This window comes from Diplotaxodon limnothrissa, linkage group LG17, assembly GCF_057381915.1.
Source record: "Diplotaxodon limnothrissa isolate DT_005_m linkage group LG17, D_limnothrissa_male_GT1.1, whole genome shotgun sequence".
NCBI lineage: Eukaryota > Metazoa > Chordata > Actinopteri > Cichliformes > Cichlidae > Diplotaxodon > Diplotaxodon limnothrissa.
In genome coordinates this window covers 40,121,809-40,147,143 of record NC_140612.1, presented here as the reverse complement: position 1 = coordinate 40,147,143, position 25,335 = coordinate 40,121,809, and the positions used below count along the sequence as shown (strand labels likewise).

Below are 25,335 nucleotides of genomic sequence, written 5' to 3'. Positions count from 1 at the left end.
TTCTAAGCCTGTCTGCTGGCATCACAGGCATATAATCCCCTTAGTCACCCTTCACACACACGCATGACCACGCTCGGGCTGACGATCACAGCAGCGCTCTGCACATGCGAACGCTACCTCGGGAAAGAAAACGTGACGCGTCTCTTTAGTGATTCAAAACCAAGCAACAGTAAAAAAAAAAAGTTGACAATTTAGCCAACAATAAGTTTAGATGTCAAAATGGGCTCTTAAAAAAATGCACTGAACAATCTCAGCATTCATAAGAAAAATAGTGTTTTATGGATGTAACCTGAGCCTCGTGGTGAAAACGGTCCTTTTCTGTTCACTGACCTGCTGGTTTATCATGAAAGGGTTTTTGTCCTGATCTACATTAAAGAATTATGTTCAGGCGTCAGCTTCATACTGAATGAGAGCGACATCGATGTGAGTTAAACAACGTCAACAGATTAAGCTCTGTAAGAAGCTGTCAGGTAATCAGAAATGATTTAAAAACAAACCTAAATAAATGCAGGCCTTTAAATAACAAATGGTACATGTTTTATTTTTATTAAAAAAATATTTCAAGTAAAAATGTTTTGTCATTTAACTAATCACTCTAAACAAAATAATATGCTTTTTTAAAATAGATTTAAATATTTATAAACTAAATTTCACCTTAACTCACCAAAACTCATTCAGGACACAAGTGCAAAGCTATTAGAGAATAATGAAATCTGTACTTGCTGAATTATACAAACCAGCTGTTACAGCATTAAACAAACCTTCGGAAAACAGCGTTATCTCTGTAACATGAGCTTTATGGATGGAGAACAAAGGCAGAAACGGGCACAGCACGAGCAGATGCGCCTTTAACTCGACAGCTTTGAGTTCAAGTTAAGAATCTGTCACGTCGAGGAATCAGTTTGGTTGATGAGCAACGTTCCTGACGGTGCTACGTGGGGAACGTCGTGTATTGACCTGCAGCTTGAACACAGTGTTCCAAGGCCTCTTGAAGCTCCATTAACTTGGTCCCTCCCACCCTGAGCTTCTCCCTGGGAATACGAGAAAACAGAGAAAGACATGAGTACAGAGAAGGGAGTGGCATCCACCTCTCTCACACAGCTTTGCCTGTATGGTTTAATTAGATCCACTAATAGAGCCACTAAAGCGGACTTGTTCACTTTATAATCCAGAGGCAGATATTAACCCTTCAACTACACTTTCCTGTCGTTCGGCTTTTACACAAAGTACACGGAGACTGAAAGGCTGGGATGGAAAACAGATCGATGAGTGAATTTTGAGTTATAAGATAAGCGTTCAGTGTTGTGAAACTGGAGGATGTGCAGAACATCCACCAGGATCAGGTGACCCTGAATCCTCCCTTAGTTATGCTGCAACAGGTGTAGGCTACTGGGGGAGTCCCATGATGCACTGGGTGTTTCTTCTTCACTCACTATGTGTCAACAGACCTCTCTGCACTGAATCATACTTGTTATTAACCTCTGTATCTCTTCCACAGCATGTCTTTCTTCTCTCACACCAACCAATCACAGCAGATGGCCCCGCCCCTCCCTGAGCCTGGTTCTGCCGGAGGTTTCTTCCTGTTAAAAGGGAGTTTTTCCTTCCCACTGTCGCCAAAGTGCTTGCTCATAGGGGTGATATGATTGATGGTTTTTTTTCTGTATGTATTATTGTAGGGTCGACCTTACAATATAAAGCGCCTGTATAAATAAAATTGAATTGAACATTTCAACAGAAAGGTGTCAAACGTACGGCACTTTGGTCACAGGAATGCACTCTCCACCAGTACACAGTGTTTAAGATGGGCTAAGCTTTACAAAAGGAACCTTGTGTGTGACACTTTTTCTCTCAGGAGAGATGCCATCCATCCCACTCTGGATGGAGCAGCTCTCATTTCTAGAAATCTGGCCAAATTTATTAAAACCCCCAAAATGTGACTATCCAGAGCTGGGAGTAGAAAGCAGAGTTGCAGTCTTCAATGCCTCTCTGCAGCTTCCCTCCTCCTGTTATCCCCTAAACCCATCCCCTTAGAGACTGCGTCAGCTCTCAAAAAGACAAAAAAAACAAACTAAAAACCAGCAACAAACAACTTAAACATAAAACCCTGAGAACCCCGCTCCAGAAATGTCTCTTAGTGTGCGACAAGGAGTTGAGAGCGGACAACGATCTAATCTCCAAAAAGCCTGTGGCTAATGAAATGTTTTAAGCCTGATCGTGTCAATGGGAATGGAGGTCAAGTTGAGATCTGGAAGATCGCAGCACTTTTCAAGAAAACTGCTCACAGGACAGCAAGAAAGGAAAACCTGTTTCACTTAAAAAGACCTGGAAGCACAGTCGGGCATGGCGCTGCACCGTTCTTATCTGCGGCATAAATATGACCTTCATGGAAGAGTCATTGGGAAAAGTCTGTTCCTGTGACCTCCCCATAAAAGTCTGCAAATGAGCATCGAAACAAGCCTGTGGACTGATGAACTAAACAACAGGAGTCTCTAAGGGCCCTGAGTAAAGACGTTGCAGCAAGTGGCACAGGGAACATTTCAGTGGTGAGATGAAGAATGGTTTGTAGGTAAACAACGACAGTTAAACACTTCTGATCACAACACTACGGATGATCCTACCAAACCTGATAATTCACAAGGTGTTGTCTCTAGAAACAAAAGCTAAAGGTTTAGACACGTCCTCGCCGTCCACCAGCAGAACGTTTCATCATCATCAGGTGACGTCTTCAGTCTCAGCTGACTGCAGGTTTCCAACCTTATAAACAGGACATTTGCACACTGACTGACACCAGCACCACTGAATGAACAATGGGCTCTGAGGTCAGTTCCTTGATTATTAATATGCAAATTGTCATGATCATTGATCAGCAACCATTGATCAAAGACCACTGATCAATGGCCATGAGTACCATTCACATTGCTCCTTCAGTGGGTTAGTTTCAGTCTTTGCACTGCAGCCCTCCACCCCCCAAAAAACCCCTAAATAACCCGAAGGCACTCAAAACCTTTAAAAGCTGACAGTCACCTAACAGAGTGGTGCCGTGCACACACCACGAGGTGCCCCAACGTTTGCTTAAGGCTCTTTTTCCTATTTGTAATTTTGAAACTGTGAAAGTTGAAGTTAGAAATAATCAACTCGTCGTCTTGAATTGATGCCTGAAAATGAAACCGAACATGGCACCGTGTGGATGAATCCAGACTTTTCTACGCTAACAGTTTGATCACTGAACTTTGGATGTGCTGATCGCACTCGCCACTCACAACAGACAATCCTGCTTCTGTGTACACGGCAGCTTCCAGAAGCTCTGGATTTCACTGGCAGCTATTTAAGCACATTTCCCTCAGCTGAGCTAATTTTTTTTGGTAACACTGCTACAGTACAGCACATCCAGGCAGTTGCAAACGCACATAACGAGGGTTCGGCATGCACAGACATGCAAACTGGCTGCTGAAATCTTGGCAACAGCTGCTTAGCAGCAGAGACGCTGAGGGAGCTTGTTGCTCGTTGGCCTTTTTTCTTTGTTTTCACTAGATGATTGTGCAACTGCAGGAAGGAGAGGAATCTGCTGACTGCTATCCATCCACTTCCCGTCCCTCACCCCAGGGTGCAGCTGTGTGTTTTTGGAGCCTGTGGAAATGGGTACAGGCTGCTCCCAGGATGTGCTGATTGGTGGCAACTGGGCTGGTTTTGCATTCCAGAGCGCGCCATGGACAGACAAGCTTCCCTCAAAGTGTTTCCACTGACAAACTACTGCGACACAGTGTGTACACAGGGAAGGGCTGCTGTGTTACATAACAGCCTACATGTGTTTGACAGGTAGTTAATGCATGTCCCCGGGAGACACTAATGATTTGCACTCAACTGAAAATAGGACCACGTGATGATGTGATGTTCTAAAGCAGAGCATCATGTGATTAGCAGGAGCAGAAAGCCTCCGATTGTATTCCATCCCCTCTGATGGCGCTAAGAACATTTAGGATCTTGCATCTGAGCAAAAAGCATCACAACAGTAACAATAAAGACGAAAATGGTTGCATTTATATCCATGTTTCCCTTTTCCCCTCACCGGTCCTGCCAACAAGCACAGAGAAATCTTTCTTTGTCACTGTGATGCGGACAAAGAATTCTAATTACTGATCAATAAGAAGATTTTTTAAAGTGTCCGATGAACATAAAGAGCAAGCGAAGGCGGTGCGTTCAAATTAATGCAAGACATGAAAACAAAGATTCATATTTCACTAACATCAGGCACGAGAGGGCGAAATAAAAGCTTCTATTACTGAAGGAGACCGATCTGCCTTATCAGACACACAGCAGCACTCGAGTATAATGAACAGAAAGTTAACTAATGGAACGCCCGAGGCTTTCTTGTGCTGAACGATGTGCTGTTCCCCACAGGCTTACGAAACGGCAGAGCGGCGTTTCCCTCTGGATGCTCCGTGTGACCGAGTTACATAAAACTAATGTGTAAATTTCATGACATGAGACGACGCCAGAAGGAGCCACCGCTAAATCTGTCGAGTGAGTCAGCGTATTATGCCAGAAACGATATGAAAGTTAAACATGGACGTGGCTAATGCGTGAACAAGCACTCTGTGATAACAGAGTCATTCGATTATCAGTTGCGGTAACCAACAGCCACGCTGCTCTGCACTAAAAGCCATCGGGCATCAACCTGACGGCACGTCTGCGAGTGAAAAATAATCCAGGTGTGGTGTCATCATCAGACCGATGACTCCATGAAAACAAAACAGATGTTTTCAAACAAGAGCAGAAGCAGGGCTGTGTGGATTTGAATATTTCTTGGAGCTGAGTGGATTTCAACAGAAGGCAAACTGAGCTGAGTCGCAGGACATCACATTCATTCAGTAACAGGACTGGAAGTTACAATCCCTGATAATTGGAGAAGGTCTTCAGGTATTGCTGTTATGAGGAAATGCAGCCCAGAAACGTTACCAGCGAGACACATCGTCGTGTGCCTCAACTTCACAGGGTGTTTCGGTCTTTCACCCAAAATAATCTGCCATTTTTACCTTCCTTGGTTAGCTTTAGGGATTAGAGATCTGATCTAGATTATCATATTAAAATGTGGGACACATCGTCAGTAGCGGACCTTGGATTCATCGGGTGTTTCGGCCATTATCGCCAGACACCCTCATCCAAGGAGGCCCTGCCAGGGTTGATCAGGCCCCAGAGTGCGTCACTGGTTTGTGTTAAGGCCCTGAGACAGCTGCATCGGTCAACTAGCACTCAAATGCTTCCTCAATTGCATCCTCCCACGCTACCAGCAGCTCAAAATCTGCCAAACATTTGCCTCTTTGTTCAAAATCTAGATGTCTTTCAGAAGCACATGTGACTGCCCACAAGCTCTGTGCTCGATTTGCACAATATCCTTTCTTACTAAACACACAATGGCATTCCTATATCACATAACAGAAAGCAGTACCCTTATTCCTGGTGCTTCTGTGCCAGTGCAGAGTAACAGACCTATCACTGATTATTTTTAAATGTGTTTTATAGTGTTATAAAAAGTATGTTATCGAGAACGATAAGCAACACAGAACACGTTTTATTTAACCTGACACAGTAAAATCTTATCAGCTGAAACCAGCGCCTCCCAAGGCCTTATATAACTCGTGACATAATACCACTGCACTCAACAAAGAAATCAAATATTTAACACTGCGCTCGCTAAGTGAAGTCCTAGATTGGTTCACGGCGAATGTAACAAATAAAACATTTAGGATCAAAACAAAGAGCCTGTCAGTGACGATCTGTGGCAACAAAAGCCAGAACGATGCGACTGCCAAGTGCCTGCAGAGCTCTTCTGGGAAGTGACACGGCACAAGCTGCCTTTAAACACTAAATAAAACATCTGACTTCACATGATTATTCCAGGCAAGAAAGTCACTGAAATACAGGAAAGTCATCTGATAATGCTCTCAGCTCTGATGACACAATAAGCAAGATCACAAAACGAGCCATTTTTCTCTCTCAACAGGTGATCCAGGAGTTTTTTTTTCTTTTTTTTAAGTTTCCTTTCTCACTGTCCCACTTCCCCTCTGTTTTTCTGTTCCTTCATCTTTCTTTCTCCCTTTCCTATCCCTCAGTCATGTCTGTCCCGTCTGTAACAACTGAAAATAAAATAAAATAAATAATAACAACAAAGGTCGATCAAATGGATCAATACAGTAAGGCCGTGATGATCCACTTGGTAAAGTAAATCCATTGGGTCTCCTTGTTGGCCTTCAGACAACAATTCTGACGGCAAAAAAACCAAACATCAAAAAAACCTCGAGTCATCTCGGCCTCAAAAATTTCAGCACTTGTCCCAAAATCTCATCTTGAAAATTGATGATAGTGTCATAAATTGAGTCTCGTGTAAAAGAGATAACAAAGATTGAGGAACATAGCCAGAATCAGACGAATCCTTCAAGTAGCTCGGTGTCCACATCTCCTCAGACCTGACATGGGCTGCCCACATTCAGGTCCAGACCAAAAAGGCTAGGCAGCGCCTGTATCACCTACGACAACTGAGGAAGTTCAGGGTCTCTCCAGAGATCCTCAGGATCTTCTATACAGGCGCTGTGGAGAGCATCCTCACACAGAACATCACATCGTGGTTTGGGAACAGCTGTGTGAAGGACCAAAAAGCTCTCCAGAGAGTGATCCGTACAGCAGAACGCTGCTGCAGGATTGCTCTCCCCCCGCTTCAGGACACCTACACCAGGAGATGCTGGACTAGAGCAGATACTGAAGGACCCGTCCCATCCAGGCAACAAACTGTTCCAACTTCTGCAATCTGGTAGAAGGTTCCGCATCTTCCGGGCAAGGACAGAGAGACTCAAGAGGAGCTTCTATCCCCAAGCCATCCAGATGATGTACAGAAATCACCTGCTTGCTGCATACATGCTACTACTGCACATTCACCTAATGTATATATTATATATAATGTTCTCCCTCTCTCGCTCTCCGATCTCAGGACTCTGGCCTTCTAAAGGTTCCTAGAGCCAGAAAATCTGAGAGCGTGCTTTTTCTTTTCATGCCCGTTTCTATGGAACAACCTCCCTCAAGATATTAGGCAGGCATGCTGTGTGGAGGTTTTTAAAACTAAGTTGAAGACACATTTGTTCACCCTATCTTACGTCTTAATTCTATGGCTTTTAGTTTTTAAATTTTTACTGTTTTTTACTTGTATTGCCGTGTATCGCTTTTATTTTATTTATCTCTGTAGTTTCAAATAGTTGTACAGCACTGTTTGAAAGTGCTTTATAAATAAAGTTATTATTATTATTATTATTCAGGGCTCTAGAGTGCGACCAATTTGGTCGCAAATGCGACCAAATTTTTCAGTGGTGCTACTAAAAAAAAAAATATTTGGTTGCACCTGTGTGACCAAATGTTCGGGTAGCAAAAAAAAAAAAAAAAAAAAAATCTGCAACCTTCCCTGTGGTCAACAACAGACACACATTTTGCCCCTATCGTGGACTAAACCAATCAGAGATAGTAAGGGGCGGGACCTCTCTGATTGGCCGTGGTCCAGTTGAAAGTGCAGGTGGAAGTGGGAGGTGAGTAGCTTGAATAAAGCGATATCAATTCATTAAATCCTGAATCGACTTTTAAATATTACTGTGTTTTGCCAGAAACGCCAGATTCTCAGATTAAAGCTCACAAAACCATTTCAACAACAACCAAACAGCAGATGAGAGCAGGTACACGGACTCCACGCAAAGACGTAAACACAGACCCGACGCATCAGAATCAACTTTGTCTTTCTCGGCTTTCTCACCCGCCGGCCCGCAGACGGACACGCTGTCGGAGCTCAGCGATCCTGATGCGTCCGGTCCGCGCTGTGTTTACGTCTTTTTGCGCTGATTCTGAGCTGCAGGTTTTGTCTCTCTCCAACCAAAATCCACCGAGCCAGCAGCAAAAGAAGCAGCAAACTGCGCTTCACATTTGATCAATGTCGTCATGAATTTTGCTGTTTTGCTTCCACGACTATTAAAATCACACTTCATGCACAGCTAGCTCTCTCTCTCTCTCTCTCTCTGTACTTCAAGAACAGTTTCTCGTCTCCAATCTGTTTTCTGTATTATTCATTCGCTTATTACCCACCAGTCTACCGTTGTTTACAGCGCTGTGGCTGCTGTCTTTTTCTTTTTCACTTAAATGACCTCGGACAAGAAAGCCTATTTTTTCTGTTGTTCAATACTGAAGAAATTTAAACTTTATATGCAGAACATTGTAGAATGTTTTTAAGGTTATCTGCTATAAAAAGCCAGACCAGGAAAATCTCCTTCATGTTTTTCTGTGTTTTATTCTTAGTTACTTTCACACAAAGGCATCTGCTGTGATGTTCACAATTCTGAAGAAGTCAGTGCTGATAAATGATCAGAATTATAATATTTCTGACTGTCTGAGGCTAAGTTGAATCGAATCGGGACTTTGAAAACCGGAATCGAATGGATTATAGAAATCAGTGATGATACCCAGCCCTAGTGAGCAGCCTAGGCACGACAGAAGTGGATGTAGCTGTAATAGGAAAAGAACTATTGCTAACTTTTCTGTTAAGTTAAGGCCTGATCCGTCTGAAATTCATAGCCAGTGCTCTGACACGGTGTCATCAATCTTTGAATGCTGAAAAAGCACAGTGTATCCAGAAAAACACATTATATTATATCAATTATTATAACATTTGTGTGCGCCTAACTTTTGTGCCGGTACGCCTAACTTTTTAAAGTTAGGCGTACCGGTACGCCCATGGCAAAAAGTTAGTCTAGAGCCCTGTTATTATTATTATTATTATCTATATGAGGGGTGGGGAACTCCAGGACTCGGTGCCGGTGTCCTGCAGCTTTTAGACGTGTCCTTGATCCAACACAGCTGATTTAAATGGCTAAATGACCCCCCCATGTCTTGCAGTTCTCTAGAGGCCTGTTAATGAACTAATCATCTCATTCAGGTGTGCTGACCCAGGGTGAGATCCTGCAGGACACCGGCCCTCCCCTGATCCATAAATGTTCAATAGACTGAAGACAAACAAAACCAATCCTAATAACAGTGACGGCTGGAGTGATGTCACGATCTGAGAAACCTTTTGAGAGTCAGGCAGCAGTGTTAAACAAATAACTGACGGTTGAATACGTAAAACTGTGGCTTGTTTCCATGGTAGCTGACATCACAATGGACTGACGGGTGTAGTGATTCTGCTTGTTTCTGTGGCTGAGTTTTCACGTAAGATTAAAGTCTGTTTATTAAAACTTTAAAAATACAAGCAGAAGTTGAATAAATCCATCTGACATAGTGATAAAATAATGTACGTGTGTATAAGACACCTCACAGCTTAAACACTCTCAACCACGTTGAAGGTTACAAGCAGACAAAAACGGTCCAAAATCTGTGACGTAATGATGACATTTATATCCTATAATATGTTCCCTTTATAACAGTTTATGATGGGCATTTAAGATTGATGAGATAATCTCAGAGAAAGCGTAAATGTAAAGCTCATGTGTCACGTTACACGATATAAAAGGAGGGCAGAGGTTGCTCTGTGCGTAGTCCTGAACTTAGCCCTTTGCTCAGCACTTCATCAGGCTCCTTGAAAGTCCGACCTACTTCAAATTTACATCTCAACAGATAACAGTGAGATAGAGCTCAGGTTAAAATAAGCTCTTGAATCCAAAGGCAGCTTAATGAGGTGACACAAAACTCAATTCACTCGTGACCCTTCTTTTACTCTATGAGACTGCACAGGAGCACTGCTACATCTCCAAGATTCAAATGAAGCCGCCGGGTTACTAAACACTGATCTCCTGTTAAGGCTTCACCCTGTGAGACGCGTGTAGTTATGGCTCTGCAACTGACAAGGACACGCTAACTGCACCGATAAGCTAGCAGCTTAGTGGTTGCTAAGGTATGGCTAACAGATTTTTCCCCAAGGAAATATATTAACAATGAGTTGCACGACTGTTTGGAAATGTTGGCATGACACAGTCATTGTAACAGCTACTCGCCTGGACACGCTGCAACAAAGAGCGCAAGAATTTCGAGAACATGCTTGAATACAATACCTGGTAAGAAGAAAGTTATAGCTAATGGCACGCATCACTGAGTATGTGCGCAGCCACGTCACGCTTTTACCAAGCTCCAAAGCAGCCATTTACATTTAACAATAAAAATACAGTTATGTTATGTAGATGAATATTCCCTACCTGTAGTCCGGCTGTGAAAAACAGTCGAGCAGGCTTTTGGCGGTTAACCTGGAATTCTCAGTTACTATCTGAAACAGAAAGCAGTTTATCTGAGCTAAAAGAAAACAGCACATTAAGAAGCGCTTAGCATGGCAAAGTCCAGTGCATCTAATTGTGTACCAATAATTGTCATATGCCACTGACATTGTTGGAGTTGATGATGCTGAGCAGTGTCTGGACTTCTTCTAAGCCGGGAGCTGATAACAAGACACTGAAAACAGAAAAACACAATGTTAGAACTGATCTCTGTTACAAGAAAGTCCCACTGGGATCGATACGTTTCAGTTTTGATTAGCCAGCTCAGGGTTGGGGCCCTGGAGTCTGTCCTCTAACACAGAGGCAGCAGCGCTGTCACAATTTAGTGTCACGAGTTAACCGTCCATGCGTTCACATGGCTGTGAAAGGAAACCACAGCACACACCCCTATTTCACGACGGCAGCCTATAAAGCACACACAGCAGTGAGTCCCTGGACCTGTACAGCGCGTTACATGATTTCAACAAAGTAATATCTGAATAAAGGCTAAATATCAAAAGGAAAAACAAACGCTCGGGTTCATGAACCATCACAAAAAGCCCCCCAGAAACACTGTGTGCGCAACCCAAAGGCCCAGCGCTCGTCTCTGACAGGTTTGAACTGATTTTATGGCCAAAGGGAGACGACCACCAAATATTTGGAGGATGGTTTTAACCGGTGTGTAATGTTCTTCTGCGATTGCACGAATTTGCTCAGATTAAAACTGTGCCAGACAAAATGAGTTTGCAGTTCCATGTATTATCCGCGCATTCATCCACAACCGTGCATCTGCATAAAATGCAAACCCGCACTGTCATTAAGTGCATTACTCTGACGCACACGGGGATAATGCAGAGCGAGAAACAAGAAGACAGCAAGGAACGGCAGCAGAGCAACGAGGGTGGAAGGATAGGAAATAGGAGAAAATGATAGGAAATGACAGTGTCCTAAATTATCCATATCTAGTGTATGCAGAATGAGAAAAATGAAAAAGAGGAAGACGGCGCGATAGCGTGCATGGAATGACTCATAGCTCTGCTCAAACACATGAAAATGAGCCCGGCTGTCTCCTAGGCAACCATGTTCGTGCAGCCCAATACACACATGCATGCGTACGGACTGGCGCAGATTTACACACAAACACGCAGATTCCTGCTAATAATAATCCACAGGAATGCAAATCCTGCAGTGATTCATATTTATAATATTTGTCATGCTGGCAGACATCAAGTTTAAGATTGTTTAATCGTGACCTGACTCGACATGCTTCACACTAATGTGGAAATGCATTCACAGCAATATCACTCAGTGTGACAGAAGTTCCCATTTTTGTTTCCAGCTTTTCTCTGGACTGAAAGCACTCGTGTTATTCGGCCATTATGCATATTCTGGTATGTCCTTCTTAGATGTTTACAGACAGTATCCCATCTGATGAATTCACTGTGTGTTTACTTTACTATCTATTTAAAGTGGCTCTTATTAGCCTCGCACACGCCCACGGGTACGCACGGACGCCGCAGCTGCAAACTCGAGAGAAAGCAGGATTATCGGAGTGTTCGAAAAGGACGCCGCTGTGGCACAACGTGTCAGGAGGCTTTTGTACAATGTTATCTGCAGCTTCACCAGATCATATATTAGACGTGATGTAATATCTGGTAACAAAGTCCCACCATTCAAAAACAATAAAAACAGACGAGCTCGGAGGGTTAAATGGTTTGAGGGGCTTTCAGGATATCGCACTGTGAGAAGTTTCATATACTTTAAAACAGCAGATTGTTTTATGTCACCACAAACACCGCGTCACTACCAGAGCAAAAGCTTTTCTACACTGTTTTTGTATCTGACACCAGGCTGAACATCAGGAGACACCTCGACCTTTGGATGGCAGCGGTTTATTGTTACCTTCCCTCAAAGAGACCCAAATGTCACACTGAATGCTGTCCGGGAAATAGATAACAAATAATTGTCACTTTTTGTGTCCCACGCACAGAAGCGAGGTGGGATTAACGAGGTTGACACCGAGCTACGAGTCACAACTCTGGGAAACGGAAGCGGTCAAATGGAAATCGGCGATTCTTAACTTTGTTATGTCCACAAGCTCTTCCTACTGCACAGCGTGAAATGTCTTCCGTGAAAAAGCGCTGTTGTTGAATTTTCCGAGTGGAACCGAGTGAATGGAAAACAAATTAAAAGCACGTGACTGCAGCCGCATCGCTGCAGACGACTGTGATGATTCGTGTTATGTAAACGTGAGAACAAACTAAAGACTGACTCGGGTCGTTCCCAGTGCGATAAGAACACGCTTCTTACATGTGAACATACCACACGCTGACAATGCAGGCACAAGAAGTGCATTCTAGACATTTTTCTTAGAGTTCGTACCAGAAACTTCCCGCTACACTGAAGCACAGGCTGCTGCGTCATGGGAAAGGCGATAAGGCAAAGCTACAAGGTCACGGAGATTACAGCCTGCGCTACGGTGCCGAATGAAGCCCGAGAGCAATGACAGCATAAAACACATGCGCACAGGAAGGAGAGGGGTGGCCGTTTAAAGGACTTCTTCGAAAAGCTACTTGTTGAGGCAAAGGTGAGACACACCTGTGAAAACATGAGGAAAGCGTGACAGGTTAAGCAAGATCACACTCCTCTGTGGAGGTTACCGAAAGACACGGATCCAGATGTACCTGTAAGATTTGTGAAACGGTGACTGTGACGCACACACCTAAAATCTAAAGAAGCAACAGGAAGGGGCCTCCAGCGGTATTTTTTTAACTGACGTGACATACCTGCTGAAAGCTTGGAGCAGCTGCGAGACCATGGAGGACAGTTTGTGCAAGCAGGCCAAGGCATCCTGTGGTGGTGGAGCAGCTCCCTCTGGCTGAAGGCACTGCCTGGTGTGAGGGTCAAAGCCCAGAGCTTTGAACACCTCCAAGCTAAAACAAAACAGAAAGCAAAAGATTTCAGGGGGTCGGCAGAACGGAAAGAAAAACAAGACACACTTCAAAATAAACTCCAAAGTGTGTTTTTGTCCTGGCAAAATCACACTTTTTGTAATTCCTCCACAATTGGAACCACTTGGCTCTCACACTATCATCATAGTACGGTGCTGCTGCAGAATACGCTAACTTCTGAACTGATGGTGACATAGTTATTTAAATAAATCCAAGCATATGTGCTAGTAAGTAATCCTAATATGGCACCTGCAGTATAATCCCAACACTCCAATAACAAACATGCCCACCTTAGTTGACACACGTGAGACCAGATCCTCTCAAAGACGGCCCACACTTCCTGGTGAGAGTCTCCGTTATCGTCATCGTCATTCATGACAACGTCGCAGGCGGGAGATTCTCCCCCCGTAGGAGGATTTGGCTGAGAAACAATACGAAAAATACGTTTCAAACAAAAAAACTCAAATTGCTATGTTTAATAAGAAAATGGGTAATGCTTAGCTCGTTATCAGACTTTAAAAATACTTCCCTTACAATATACGTGACACAAACAGACACAACCACGATACAACATACACAAAAACCCATTAAGTCTTCAAATGCGCTCGAGCTGACCTGAGGTCGTAGCTTGTTCAAAATGTCGTCCAGTACAGCGACTGCTCGTGGAACGCGCTTTGAACTTCTCGAAAAAGCGTTCACAAGCTCTTTGGCATCTTGAACGACCTCTGAGATGGCTTCACGCTCCACCGTTTCACCTGAGAAAACACGCACGCATGCATGCAGTCTGCCCATCAGCTGACTGCACATAAAGGTTAATCTCACCTAACTAAAATGTGCTAAATGAATGAAGCTAAATGAACTCTGTTTTACGTCACGTAACAAAAACTGAACTATTATGAAAGTGAGCTCTGCTGCAGAGCTGCTGTGTTCCTGTTATAGTCAGGTGGAAACCTATAGACGCGCAGACTGACAGGGAGCTTGCATGTGCACATACTGTGCAAGAAAACATACATCCACACATAGAAGAAGGTTTACAGCACGTCAACATTTTACACAATAAACACATTATTTTCTATAAATATGAAGGTCAGAGTCAGAGACTCCGCTGCCCTCTCTGCAGAGCAGAGCGTCGCCTCCATCCTCAAAGACCCCACACACCCCCAACACGGACTGTTCACACTTCTGCCCTCCAGACGAAGGTTTAGGAGTGTGAAACCCAGAACGTCCGGACTCAACAGCTCCTTCTTCCCCCCTGCTGTCAGACTCCTGAACAGCTGACCTACCTCAACTGCAATTTGCATGTCAGACACTTTGCACATTAAGCTCCGTGTACATCCATCTACATCAACATCTCCACACTTGTCTTCCCTGACTTATTTTGTACTCATTTATTTATCTTCCATTATTTTTTATCTTTATTTATCTTGTTCTTTTAAAAATCCTTTACCTAACTTGGCATTTGTGTATGGACAGCAAAGGAAACAAACAAAGTAAATTCTTTACAGCAACAGCTACACATCTATCAGGACGCTTATCCTTCCATTTCCAGCTGTAGCCCTAACAGTGAGAATATTGTTACCTTACAGATGTGTATGAAGACAGTCTGTCCTCACAAACACAGCTGTTTTTAAAAAACAAACATCTAATCACCATAATGCTTTCCCTAAACCTGACCACAACCCAATTGTAACCCTGACACTAAAACCACATTTTGGGGACCAGGATTTTGGTCTCCATAACAGCTGTTGGTCCCCCCAAGTATACTAAACTTCCACAAAGATATGAATACACGCTCTCTCACACACACACACACACACACACACACACACACACACACACACACACACACACACACACACACACACACACACACACACACACACACACACACACACACACACACACACACACACACACACACACAGCCTTCTTAGGGGATACCAGAAAATCACATGCAGTACTTTTCCACTCCCAGATTTGTTCTTAGCCTCAGATACAGTCCATCCAGCCTTCACTTCCTCCTTCTGCTCGCCCTTCTCTCAGCTTCCTGGCACAGAGCCAGGCTGCGTGGTACCAAGAAATCAAGCATGTGAACCAAGGATACACAAACACGCACAAAAACACACAGCAAGGACAAAACCACACTGTTTAATCTATTAACATTCTTGCCTGGATTAAAAATTATTGGGCAGCTAAACACAGGTGGACACAGAGCATGAGAAACAGAGACACACAGACACACACACACAGACACACACACACATTCAGCACTGTGAGAATACACAAAGGGGATCCAGCAGTAAGACCCAGAAGTGCTGCAGTGGGCGACTCAGCATCTTTCTGACCCACATTTCCGTCTCCTACTTTAGCAAATGACCTGATTCTGCACGCAGTTCTTTAGGGTTCTAGCACAGTGCAGGGCGGACAACATCACACCCCCACGGTGGACGGCTTACATTCGAGGGATGACTCAGTATTTCACCACCGCTCTCTGCCAAGGTGCAGGGAAAGCACCGTTTTCTATACAAATAATGCAGAGTATCGGAAATTGGACATTTCATCGCCTAACAATGTAACTTTTTGCATAACTGATGAGCTAATAATCAGCTCGTCAGTTTCAAACATTGCTTATATGGCAAACTGACTATCAGAAGCTTCAGTTTATAACATTGAAATGACTACAGAGCTACAATAATTATATAGTATTTGCCTTTATACACATTAAATTCTGCTGTTTACTCTCAGGGGAATATGGACACAAGCTCCTAGGAAACTGTCGTCATCATGTTTTCATCTAGAATGTCTGATTCTATCAAGCCTGCGAGATCCAAGAAACAGACGTGATGTCCTTCACAACAATGCTGCCTGTTAAATCTTCAAATCACCACACAAGACTCCAAAATAAGGCTAATAACAGACTCACTATTCGTAACCACTGAGTATATAAGAGTATATTTTCACCTATATTTGTGCTTACCGGAGTTGAAAAATTTGATGAGCTTTAAAACAGTTTGCTCCTTCCTCCGATGGGTGAGGTGGCCAAAAACAGCAATCCAGTGCTTTTTTATACACTGTAAGACATCCTGAAGTGTCCACGGTGGCTTTAAATAAACGATCTGTTAATGCAAAGAATGATATCATGAACCAATTACTTACATTACAGTTTTATTTACAGAATGAACGTGTCACTTATGAGGAGCTCATCAATCACCGTACCCATATCTAAAGTAACTTCTTATATTATAACAGCATATTGATACAACCTAACATTTAACTAATGAACCTGTGTTTTTAGTGTCAGTGATGTGAAATTCCCCATATTTATTTATTTTACCTCAAGCCAGAGGTCATCATAAGCAGCCTTCATCTCCACTTGCAAAACGTCAGACAGCACCTCCCTCAGACAGTCTTCTAATGCAGAAATGCATCCGCTGAGGTCCCTTAGTGTCCTCTCCTCGTCTCCTTCACTGAGCTGCTTGCTTTCTGTGATCAGTTACATACAAGTATTTTATATGTTTGAGTGATTTTAGGCAGTAGATACAGAGCACATACGAGTAAATGACTAGAAATGAACATCTGTAATACTAACTCTGTGTACTTCTTGTGTACAGTTAATATAAGAAGGGAGGGAAGGAAAACAGGAAGTGCATGTGTTGCGGGGGATTCCTAGTACATAGATAGTATGTGCCATTAACTACTGCATGATGATGAAGCAACACATTAACCTCCAGCTCACCTTTGTGTAGGACTCCCACATAAAAGCCCGCTTTCTTTTGACCATGTGGCTGAACCGGTGGGCACCTCGTGCTCAGCGTTGGTGATAAGACCTGAGGGTTATTGCTCGGTGGCACAGAAGCCTGAATGCCTCCAGTGATCTGAAGGCCATGTCTGGATCTCCCAACCTCTGCCTCCAAGTCAGTCTTGCAGAGTGCCTTCACCCCACTCAGGAGGGCTTTACTGCACAGATTCTTATCATTGCTGAAGATGACAGAATAGAAGCATGTTTTTAATCAGGGGGCAGTGATAAGGCATTAAGACTATTTATTTTCACAGACATCCACACTCATTATCAATTCACTGTGCGACACTGAAGCGCTGTCTGCCCGCTAATTTGATTTAGCAAAACAATCGATGACTACAGCAGGAAACAGCGCCGTGAAATAGGTCAAAATGATGAAAACAAAACAAAATAGCTGTGTCATAAAATCGGAGCCAATAAGTTGCTAAACTAAACTCACATTCCCGTGCTCAGCACATCTATTCTTTGCCAATAGCTGTCTGGCCCTCGCTTTCTTTCTCTCATCCCAACTGGAACTATCTGGCTGGACCCACTCACAGTCACATGCATGTGCATTATCAGCAGAGGACACACTCTGCAGCAGCAGCAGTTTACTGTAGGGGGGGAGGAGGGATAACTCACGTGCATAAGGTGAGAGCACACTCTGGGTACAGCCTCTGGTACTGCAGGCAGCACTGCAGCACTCTGTCATCGTTATTCTCAGCAGTCAGACCATCTGCATACAAGGGGAGACAGACAGGAAGAGAGAGAGGGACAGAAGGACAAGACATGACGCTGTTAAACACCAGGAGGACTCAACAATGAAAACACAAGATGGAGAATTCATGCCTGTTTTAAAAGAGATACTGAAGGCGTAGAGGCTCCAAAATAAACCCAAAATATTTCTTCCTCATCTCCTTTGTCAGATCTTGTTTAAAATGTAACAAAATATCGACACAGCAATGAATGCACGGATACAATGTGCCCTTGAGATATTTACAATGTATATTATGGTGACTAATTTCTTGAGAAAGAGTTCAGCATTAGTGCCACCTAGTGTCTGTGCAGAGGAGTCAAGCAATGACAAAATACAGTCCCGACCAAAAGTTTCAGACCACTTGAAAAATGGCAAAAAAATCATATTTTGCATGGTTGGATGTTAACAAGGTTCCAAGTGGAGTTTCATCATGCAACAAGAAGAAGTTAGGGCACCTCCTCCACTGTGGCACGTGGAAAACATCTCAGGTGGGATCTGCTTGTCATGCTGGTAACATTGGAACGGTTACGTTCCTTTGTAATGGATAGAAGGTTTTCATGTGCTCGCTGTTGTTGAGGGTGACGGTGACATTTATTTATTTATCAAGTCAACAATTCACCCAACAGCCTATCAGGCAGCTCTCACATGGGCTAATGGATGTGTAATAGAGACAAAGTTTCCACACACTGCTGCTCTCTGCGGCCTGCTGCATAGATTGGCCCCACAGCCGAGGTTCCCGGCTCTTCAAACACTTGTAAATGTAAGAGATGGCTGGAGTCGCCAGGTGGGCCACGGAGCCTGACAGGCCTCTTCCCATTTTTAGGGAGTCCATCTCCTGAAGCACCACCCAGGGGATGACGATAATGGGGAAGCCCAGGCCTAACAGAACATGAAGTAAACACAGAGCAAGCAGACAGTACTGATTAGTTTATCCATAAAAATACAATCTGACAATGTGGAAGCGATCATAACGTTTTTTAAAATTAAAATTTTCTCTTCAGTTCTCTTGCAACTGTATTGATCCTGGAATGAAATCATTCTTTGGGAGCAGATGCGTGATCATAGAGTCTAAAAACTAAATTATGTTATGTTAGGGAAAGCAAAAATGCAATACGCTGTTCTATGGGGACAATTTTCAAGATAAAAGGCTAAATACACTGCTTGAAGATAACGTAAGCATTTAACTCATGACTGAAAAAATCTTAACAACATGAAATATTATAAATCATTCTACAAAACACCGTTAGTATTAGTTACTGCTTTAATAGCAAATTATAGCGTGAAACACCTCCGAGGCCATGACAGCGGATCTTTTTCACATAATCCAGGTGACTGAGGAGAATGTTTGTGTCGAGAACAAGGATTAGGTCCTGCTGAGACGAGTTTCTGCCTGTGAAGAAAAAAAACATTGGATTGAATCAAGTAATTTCTTGGTTATTTTTAAATGATCAAAACAATAAATAAAATAACACAAAAAATAATATTACTTTCCACATAATTGTTTTGTGGAAACTCGATTTCAGAAACTACTTAAGACTAACTTGAGCTGAGCATCTCAGTTGTCTTATCAGTTATCCATTTTGTTAGATTAATAACTAAATCCATAAGTCAGATGTTAAAATATATAAATCAGATGCTTATATCGTAATCTTTATGTGTCACACAAGGATTAATTAAAAAAAGTCAAACCATGGATCAAGTTACGAGTGGGTTAGATGTGTTAAATTGCTTCTGCCACAAGTTGAAAGTTTGGGCTTTTATTTCAGTTTTGTCACTTACAGATGTTTGAATTAGTGAGTTGAAAGTTGACATACTTAATTGAAATTTTGAAACAATAACCAAAAACTCCTCAAAGTGTGATTTAAAATTTAACACATGATGAGTGTACAAAATTGGGACGTCTTTAGGAAAGAGACGACGCTTACGTACCTGCAGGTCCTTCTTCGGGACAATCTATGTCCATAGCGGTGAGTTCCCCGTAGCTCTTCAGGACATTCACCTCCAATCTCTTCTCAGAGCGGGCAAGATGAAGCTCTTCAACCACCTGTATCTGTGGAAAAGCCATCCATTTAAAAACAAACATCTATCCTTCAGTTCTTTCTTACTGTTTTAAATGAGTGATCCCAAAAGGCTGATTCTGTTCATGTGGACAATATGAACTGAAACCAGCCCACTGAACGATTGTTCATTCGGTGGGCTGGTTTATTGTGGAAATGTACTGTTGATAAGGTTGGGAAAACCTGCAGTCGGCTGAGACTGAAGAAGTCACTTGGATGACTCCCACTGAAGACGCTAGGTCCAGATGACTGAGCATGGATCAACATTAAATGAGTGATGTTACCTGGTCAGTGTTGGTATCAGGTGTCTGCGGGAGCTGCCCATACCCAGAAGGCCTGCCATCAAATTTTAACCTTGGTTTAAGATCTGAGCAACTTTGGGTTCGTTGCATAGCTAGAATTAATCGTTAAGAACTTCCGGTTCTTAACGACAGGCTTTGTTTTGTTTTGTCCCTGTATGGTTTAAACGAGGCTAATCTTCTTATAATAGTGGAGACTGCTTTTAAATATGGAAACGGGGGTAGTCACAAGAAGTAAGAGAGTCACAACTCCGACAGATGAGGAAACAGAAAAGCCACGTGGATTGGAGCTACTCTCCTGACCCAAGGTTAGCCACGGAGGGCATGGATACAGCTGAGCCCACCCTCCTGAATATCCTGAAAGAGCTACGCGACTTCAGAAAAGACAACAACCAACAACAGGCGGATATTAAACGTGAGTTAAGAGGAGTTGATGCTAGAGTGGAAGAGGCAGAGGGACGAATGAAGAGACTGAGACGGCGCTACAGGCGGCATCGTCATTAAATAAGAGACGGGACGTCAAGCTAGCCTAGAAGCAGCGCGCAGAGACAACCTTTGGATATATGGAATATGTGAAGATTAAGAAAGGGCCGACATAATTACATGTTTGGACAATTAATTGAAAAACACGCTGGGCTTTCCCAGTGACCAGACAGCACATTGCGCTTTGACCGCGAAAAGCCCCGATCCATTGTGAAGTTGGGTACTCCCATACGAAAGAAGATGTTCTTTGGAGCGCATGGCAGAAGAAGGAGGTGCTCTATGAAGGGTACGATTTTTGCGGACCACGACTACCCTAATGAGGTCTTCAAAAGACGCAACGAATATCACCGCGCGAAAACCCCACAGCAACCCGACAGCAGGAAGAGATTCAGTTGCCGTCCGCTTGGCGCACGGTCACCAAGCCGGAGTGACGCCTGATCATACGCAAGAAAGCCAACGCATCCGCTGCAGAGAAGCTTCGGATGTTCAGGAGAGATACTGACGACTGAAGAGTTCAGATTGTTTTACAAATCTGATATTACATCATGGTTATGGTCACATTACTTAGTAGAGTCGTTAACTCGGCTTCTTACTTCTCTTTTCTCTCTCTCTATTTGTAATAACTGTGGAGTTTTTTAAAAATATATAACTATGTTCAAAAATTAGATCCTGAGTCAGGATGTTAGACACAAACTTGTTAGGGTGTAGAAGGCTCGTTTCTTCTTGGAAGGACTATTTTTGTTTTTATTGTATTTTTCCTAATCTCTGTTTTTATTCAATGTTTGAGTTCATTATTTTTTCTGAGGGAGAGAAACTGTCCATGCACAAGTTTAAAGAAAAGCATTTAGCACATTTTCACCATACGATCATGCAGGACATCAAGATGGTCTCATTTAATGTAAAAGGGGCTCAAGTCTGGTTAAAGAAGTAAGATATTATCGAAAATAAAACGTGCAGCATCAGAACGTGAGAAGCTGAAAAGAATGGGTTACAAAAGGGCATACTACTCGTCTTCTAAAAATGGACTGATGAGGGTAGTTGTGATATTAACATCACAAAAAGTACAATTTGAGTACATTTCTGAGGCCTATTAAGAAGGGAGGCATATAGTAATCTCAGGGAAGATCAACAGTGTAGTGATAAGCATTTGTAATGTCTGCTCCTCTTCTTATATATAGAGCCACTTGCACAATGGTTAAGACAGAGAGAAAGTATTAAAGGTATTCATATAAGTGGAGAAGACCACAAAGTGGCCCTATATGCAGATGATGGTGTATTTATATCTGAGCCTAATAAAACATTCTAATGGTTCTCGATAATGTGCCAGGATTTGCTTTGGAATTGATGATGACTGAACTTTACCACGGGACACTGATGTGAAATTTACCTTTGAGCTGCTTTCCGAGGCACTGTGTTTGGCTGAAGTGGAAGACTTCTTTAAGATGGAGGCAGAAGACGTGTTTGCATCATCTTTATAGAAACTTCTTTGGGGCTTTAACTCCTTTTTTTCATGCTTTTGACACATCTCTATAGCAGAGGTGGAGGAGGTAGGTTTGCTGGTCTTGATATACCTGCTGTGATTTCCAGTCCTCGGTGGGTCCTCAGTTCTGCAGTTCCTCTTCTGCACATCCTGCCTTGGTTCTTTCACTTCAGCAGAAACTAAACTGGGACCCACTCGAGGCTTGTTTAATTTGGACTGGCTCCTCTGGGAAGACTTTTCATCGAACCCACCTTTAGACTTCGTTTCTGTTCTCTGAGGGACTGCACCTGCACTGAGTTTTGAGTATCCTCTTTCCACAATGTCGCTTCCAGTGACAGTTTTATCTTTCCCTGAAACATAATTCTTTGCTTTACTGGAGCAATGATCCCCATGGAATGCCACAAAGTCTGGTTTGGATTTTGCATATTGTCTGTCCTTATTAATGGGTTTCTGCTCTGTTGCTTGTGTTTTTGCCAGTCTGTAGACAGGTTTTTTGATCTGCCGGGTGCTTTGGGAGTCATCTTTAACAGAAGAAGAAACGGATTTTTCCTTGTCCTTTTTACAGCTAGATTTTGAAGAATAAAAAGAAACGATGCTGTAAGAACTTTTTTTTTTAATAATATAAAAACACGATTAATTTCCAGTTAAAAAAATGCAGAAATAAATAAATGGTTATGTAAATTCCATCAAACCTTTTCTGACTCTTTAAAACTTCTTTCCTCTTGGCGGTTTTGTAACTGTTGCTTGCATATTGTCCTCTGGATATCTGATAACATAAAAAACATGAAACATTTTGTGAAATGCAACAATTAAGGCAGACTACAGCTGAAATAAAAGCAATAAAAGAAATTTTTATTTTTTCTTGATATTTTTTACATGAGGGACTTCTTGTTTTTAGGAAAACTTTGTAATATTCCAGTGCCCTGTCACTCCTATTCTGAACGTTTTTGTCATGATAGTGCTTAGTTATGCTGCACATGTCGAAACCAATTTTGTCTCCAAACTGCTCAACCTGAGCCGTTTCTCTGATATACTCTTCCCAATTCAAATCAAATCAAATCAAATCACTTTTATTGTCACATCACATGTGCAGGTACATTGGTACAGCACATGCGAGTGAAATTCTTGTGTGCGAGCTTCACAAGCAACAGAGTTGTGCAAAATACAATAACATAAACAGGCAAAATATACGAATGGCTAAATCTGAAACTAATAAATATATGTACAATATATAATAGTATATGCAAAAAAAATTTTTTCTGGATGTGTATACTAAATGTTTTTCTACGTGTGTGTGTGTGTGTGTGTGTGTGTGTGTGTGTGTGTGTGTGTGTATACACATATTTTACAAATTAAATAGAGTCAACAATAAATAAAATATATAAAAATATACAGAGTTGAGACATGTGCAAAACAGTGGCATTAATGTACAGTATGTAGTGCATAATGTTGAAGTTCCAATTCTTATCCCTTCCGATGAAAATCTTAGGAACCTTTAACTCTGGCACCTCCAGCCACGCCTCCTGTCTTGTCCTAGTGCCACTGGGAATTGGGATGCAGTTTTCGTCGCCCTAAACCAAACCCAAACACCCACTATCTTCATGCTGCCTCCCCTCACCAGCTGGAAGCTTCAGGGCCAAAGTTGGAACAACAAATTCTCCCAGATTACAAGACGGCTCTGCCTCATCATCTTACTTCCTCAAGGTCACCTGCGTCGACTTCAGGATTGTTGACTTTTTCTTAAAAAGAGGTGAAAGGGCACTCTCTCTTTCTCGAGTTGAATACATGCTCCACACACATGTTCTCAAACTGCTCTCCCATCAGGAGCTCAGTCTGGGTGAAGTTATTTTTTCTCCCCTCCTTAATGCCTTCATTTCATCTCGCCTTGACTTTTGTAATAGTCTTTACTCTGGCGTCAGTCTGTCATCAGGGTTAGATCAAATGCTCCTAGCTGTCCCAAGGTCCAGATTAAAGCACAGAGGAGATCGAGCCTTTGCTGTGACTGCTCCTGAACTGTGGAACAAACTGCCCCTCACATCAGGACCTCCCCAACATTGGACACTTTCAAAACCCTTTGAAAACCCACTTTTATGGCTTCCTTGGCTTTTAAATCAAAATGAGTTTGGACTACTTTTATTTATCTTATTTCTTACTCAAACTTACTCTCTCTGCACTCTCTCTTCACCTCTCTTGTGCGTTATCCCTCGATTTGGATGGTTAACCCAGGCATGTAAACTCATCCAGCGTCACTCTTACATCCCTCTCACTAACACACACGTATTGTGGAAAATATATTTTTATACAACAGGGCTTTTATTAGTGACATATTAACCTAGAAGCTATTGAACGTGCAAAGCTTAGGGCCTTAGAAGAAACGTTCTGCTTGTAACTTGCATACGTGCCTGCTCAGCAAAGGTTAGTACAGTATGTACTCAGGATGTGCCACAGATGAGTATGAAGAGAACAGCACAGCGGGAAACACCTGAAGTGTAAGACAGCTGAGACAGCTCTTTAAGTCTTACAGAAGCTTGTCAATAAAGGAAGTGTATCTAAGTGCAACTGATGCATGTTAGGATATATGCTTATGAAGGGGCTGAACCCTGATATATAAAAACAGTATGCTGTGTGCTACCTAGTTGAGATCTATGCAGAGGATGACACTGTATACATCTCCCACGCGTGTGTTCAATAAATCATTGTTGTGACTGGACAGTATTCATGTCATGTAGCAGCAAAGTCAACTACAGTACACAAACGCTGTAACCTTACCCTCTCGTCTTCTTCACTTGAGGACGAAGACGACTTCTTGTGCTTTCTCTTTTTGGCCTTTTTAGGCATTTTCCTGGGAAGGCAATGTTAAAGAGGAAATAACGTTTCCGGTTAATATAAACACAAAAATCAAGCTTGATTTAAAGCAACACGTCACCCTGACATAAAACGAAACTAAACTAAAAGACGCATTTTACTCTCTTAAACGCGTCCTAATACTATAAAATATTGCCGCGTTAAGCCGAGTGTTAAACTCGTAACTCACAGCAGTCTAAAGTTAAATGTTACCGTTAGCTCGTTAAATCTCGTACACGAAGAAGAAGCAGCAGCAAACTGCAGCCGTGCACGCTACATGTCGTCCTTACTGTCTGAAGAGGTCGCTTTCGTTGTTTCAGGGACATAAAGTAAGTCAAATGTGAGCAAACGTCACATTCCTACACAGCTCAGTTTCCCTACCCCAGAGCCGACTGTTTTCCAAAACATCCGCAGCGCT

At 42.6% G+C, this 25,335-nt stretch overlaps 1 protein-coding gene across 2 annotated transcripts; it reads right to left on the bottom strand.

Moving 5' to 3' along the window:
- Positions 1 to 769: 769 nt before the first annotated feature.
- On the bottom strand, positions 770 to 25,335 carry swt1 (SWT1 RNA endoribonuclease homolog). 2 transcript variants are annotated; one of them, XM_085375645.1, is made up of 17 exons: positions 25,299 to 25,335; positions 24,843 to 24,915; positions 22,766 to 22,839; positions 21,981 to 22,638; positions 19,684 to 19,804; positions 19,043 to 19,144; positions 18,442 to 18,633; positions 17,640 to 17,733; positions 16,956 to 17,197; positions 16,554 to 16,702; positions 16,197 to 16,335; positions 13,835 to 13,974; positions 13,510 to 13,640; positions 13,055 to 13,201; positions 10,398 to 10,464; positions 10,215 to 10,282; positions 770 to 1,031 (listed from the first exon to the last, which is right to left on the bottom strand). In XM_085375645.1, exons 2-17 carry the CDS (start codon positions 24,909 to 24,911, stop codon positions 932 to 934), a joined length of 2,493 nt encoding a protein of 830 aa, XP_085231771.1. In that variant the 5' UTR covers positions 24,912 to 24,915; positions 25,299 to 25,335; the 3' UTR covers positions 770 to 931. The 2 variants fall into 2 exon arrangements, with proteins under 2 accessions (XP_085231771.1, XP_085231772.1); XM_085375646.1 differs by having other exon boundaries at positions 25,188 to 25,306.

What these genes read in the sequence shown, in the direction of transcription:
- swt1 (XM_085375646.1), bottom strand. Translation starts at nt 25,243, where the DNA reads ATGTCCCTGAAACAACGAAAGCGACCTCTTCAGACAGTAAGGACGACA. An exon ending in ATGATGACCTCTGGCTTGAG is followed by an intron (nt 16,336 to 16,553) that starts GTAAAATAAATA and finishes TTGCATTAACAG; the next exon opens with ATCGTTTATTTAAAGCCACC. An exon ending in GCATCATCAACTCCAACAAT is followed by an intron (nt 10,283 to 10,397) that starts GTCAGTGGCATA and finishes TTTCTGTTTCAG; the next exon opens with ATAGTAACTGAGAATTCCAG.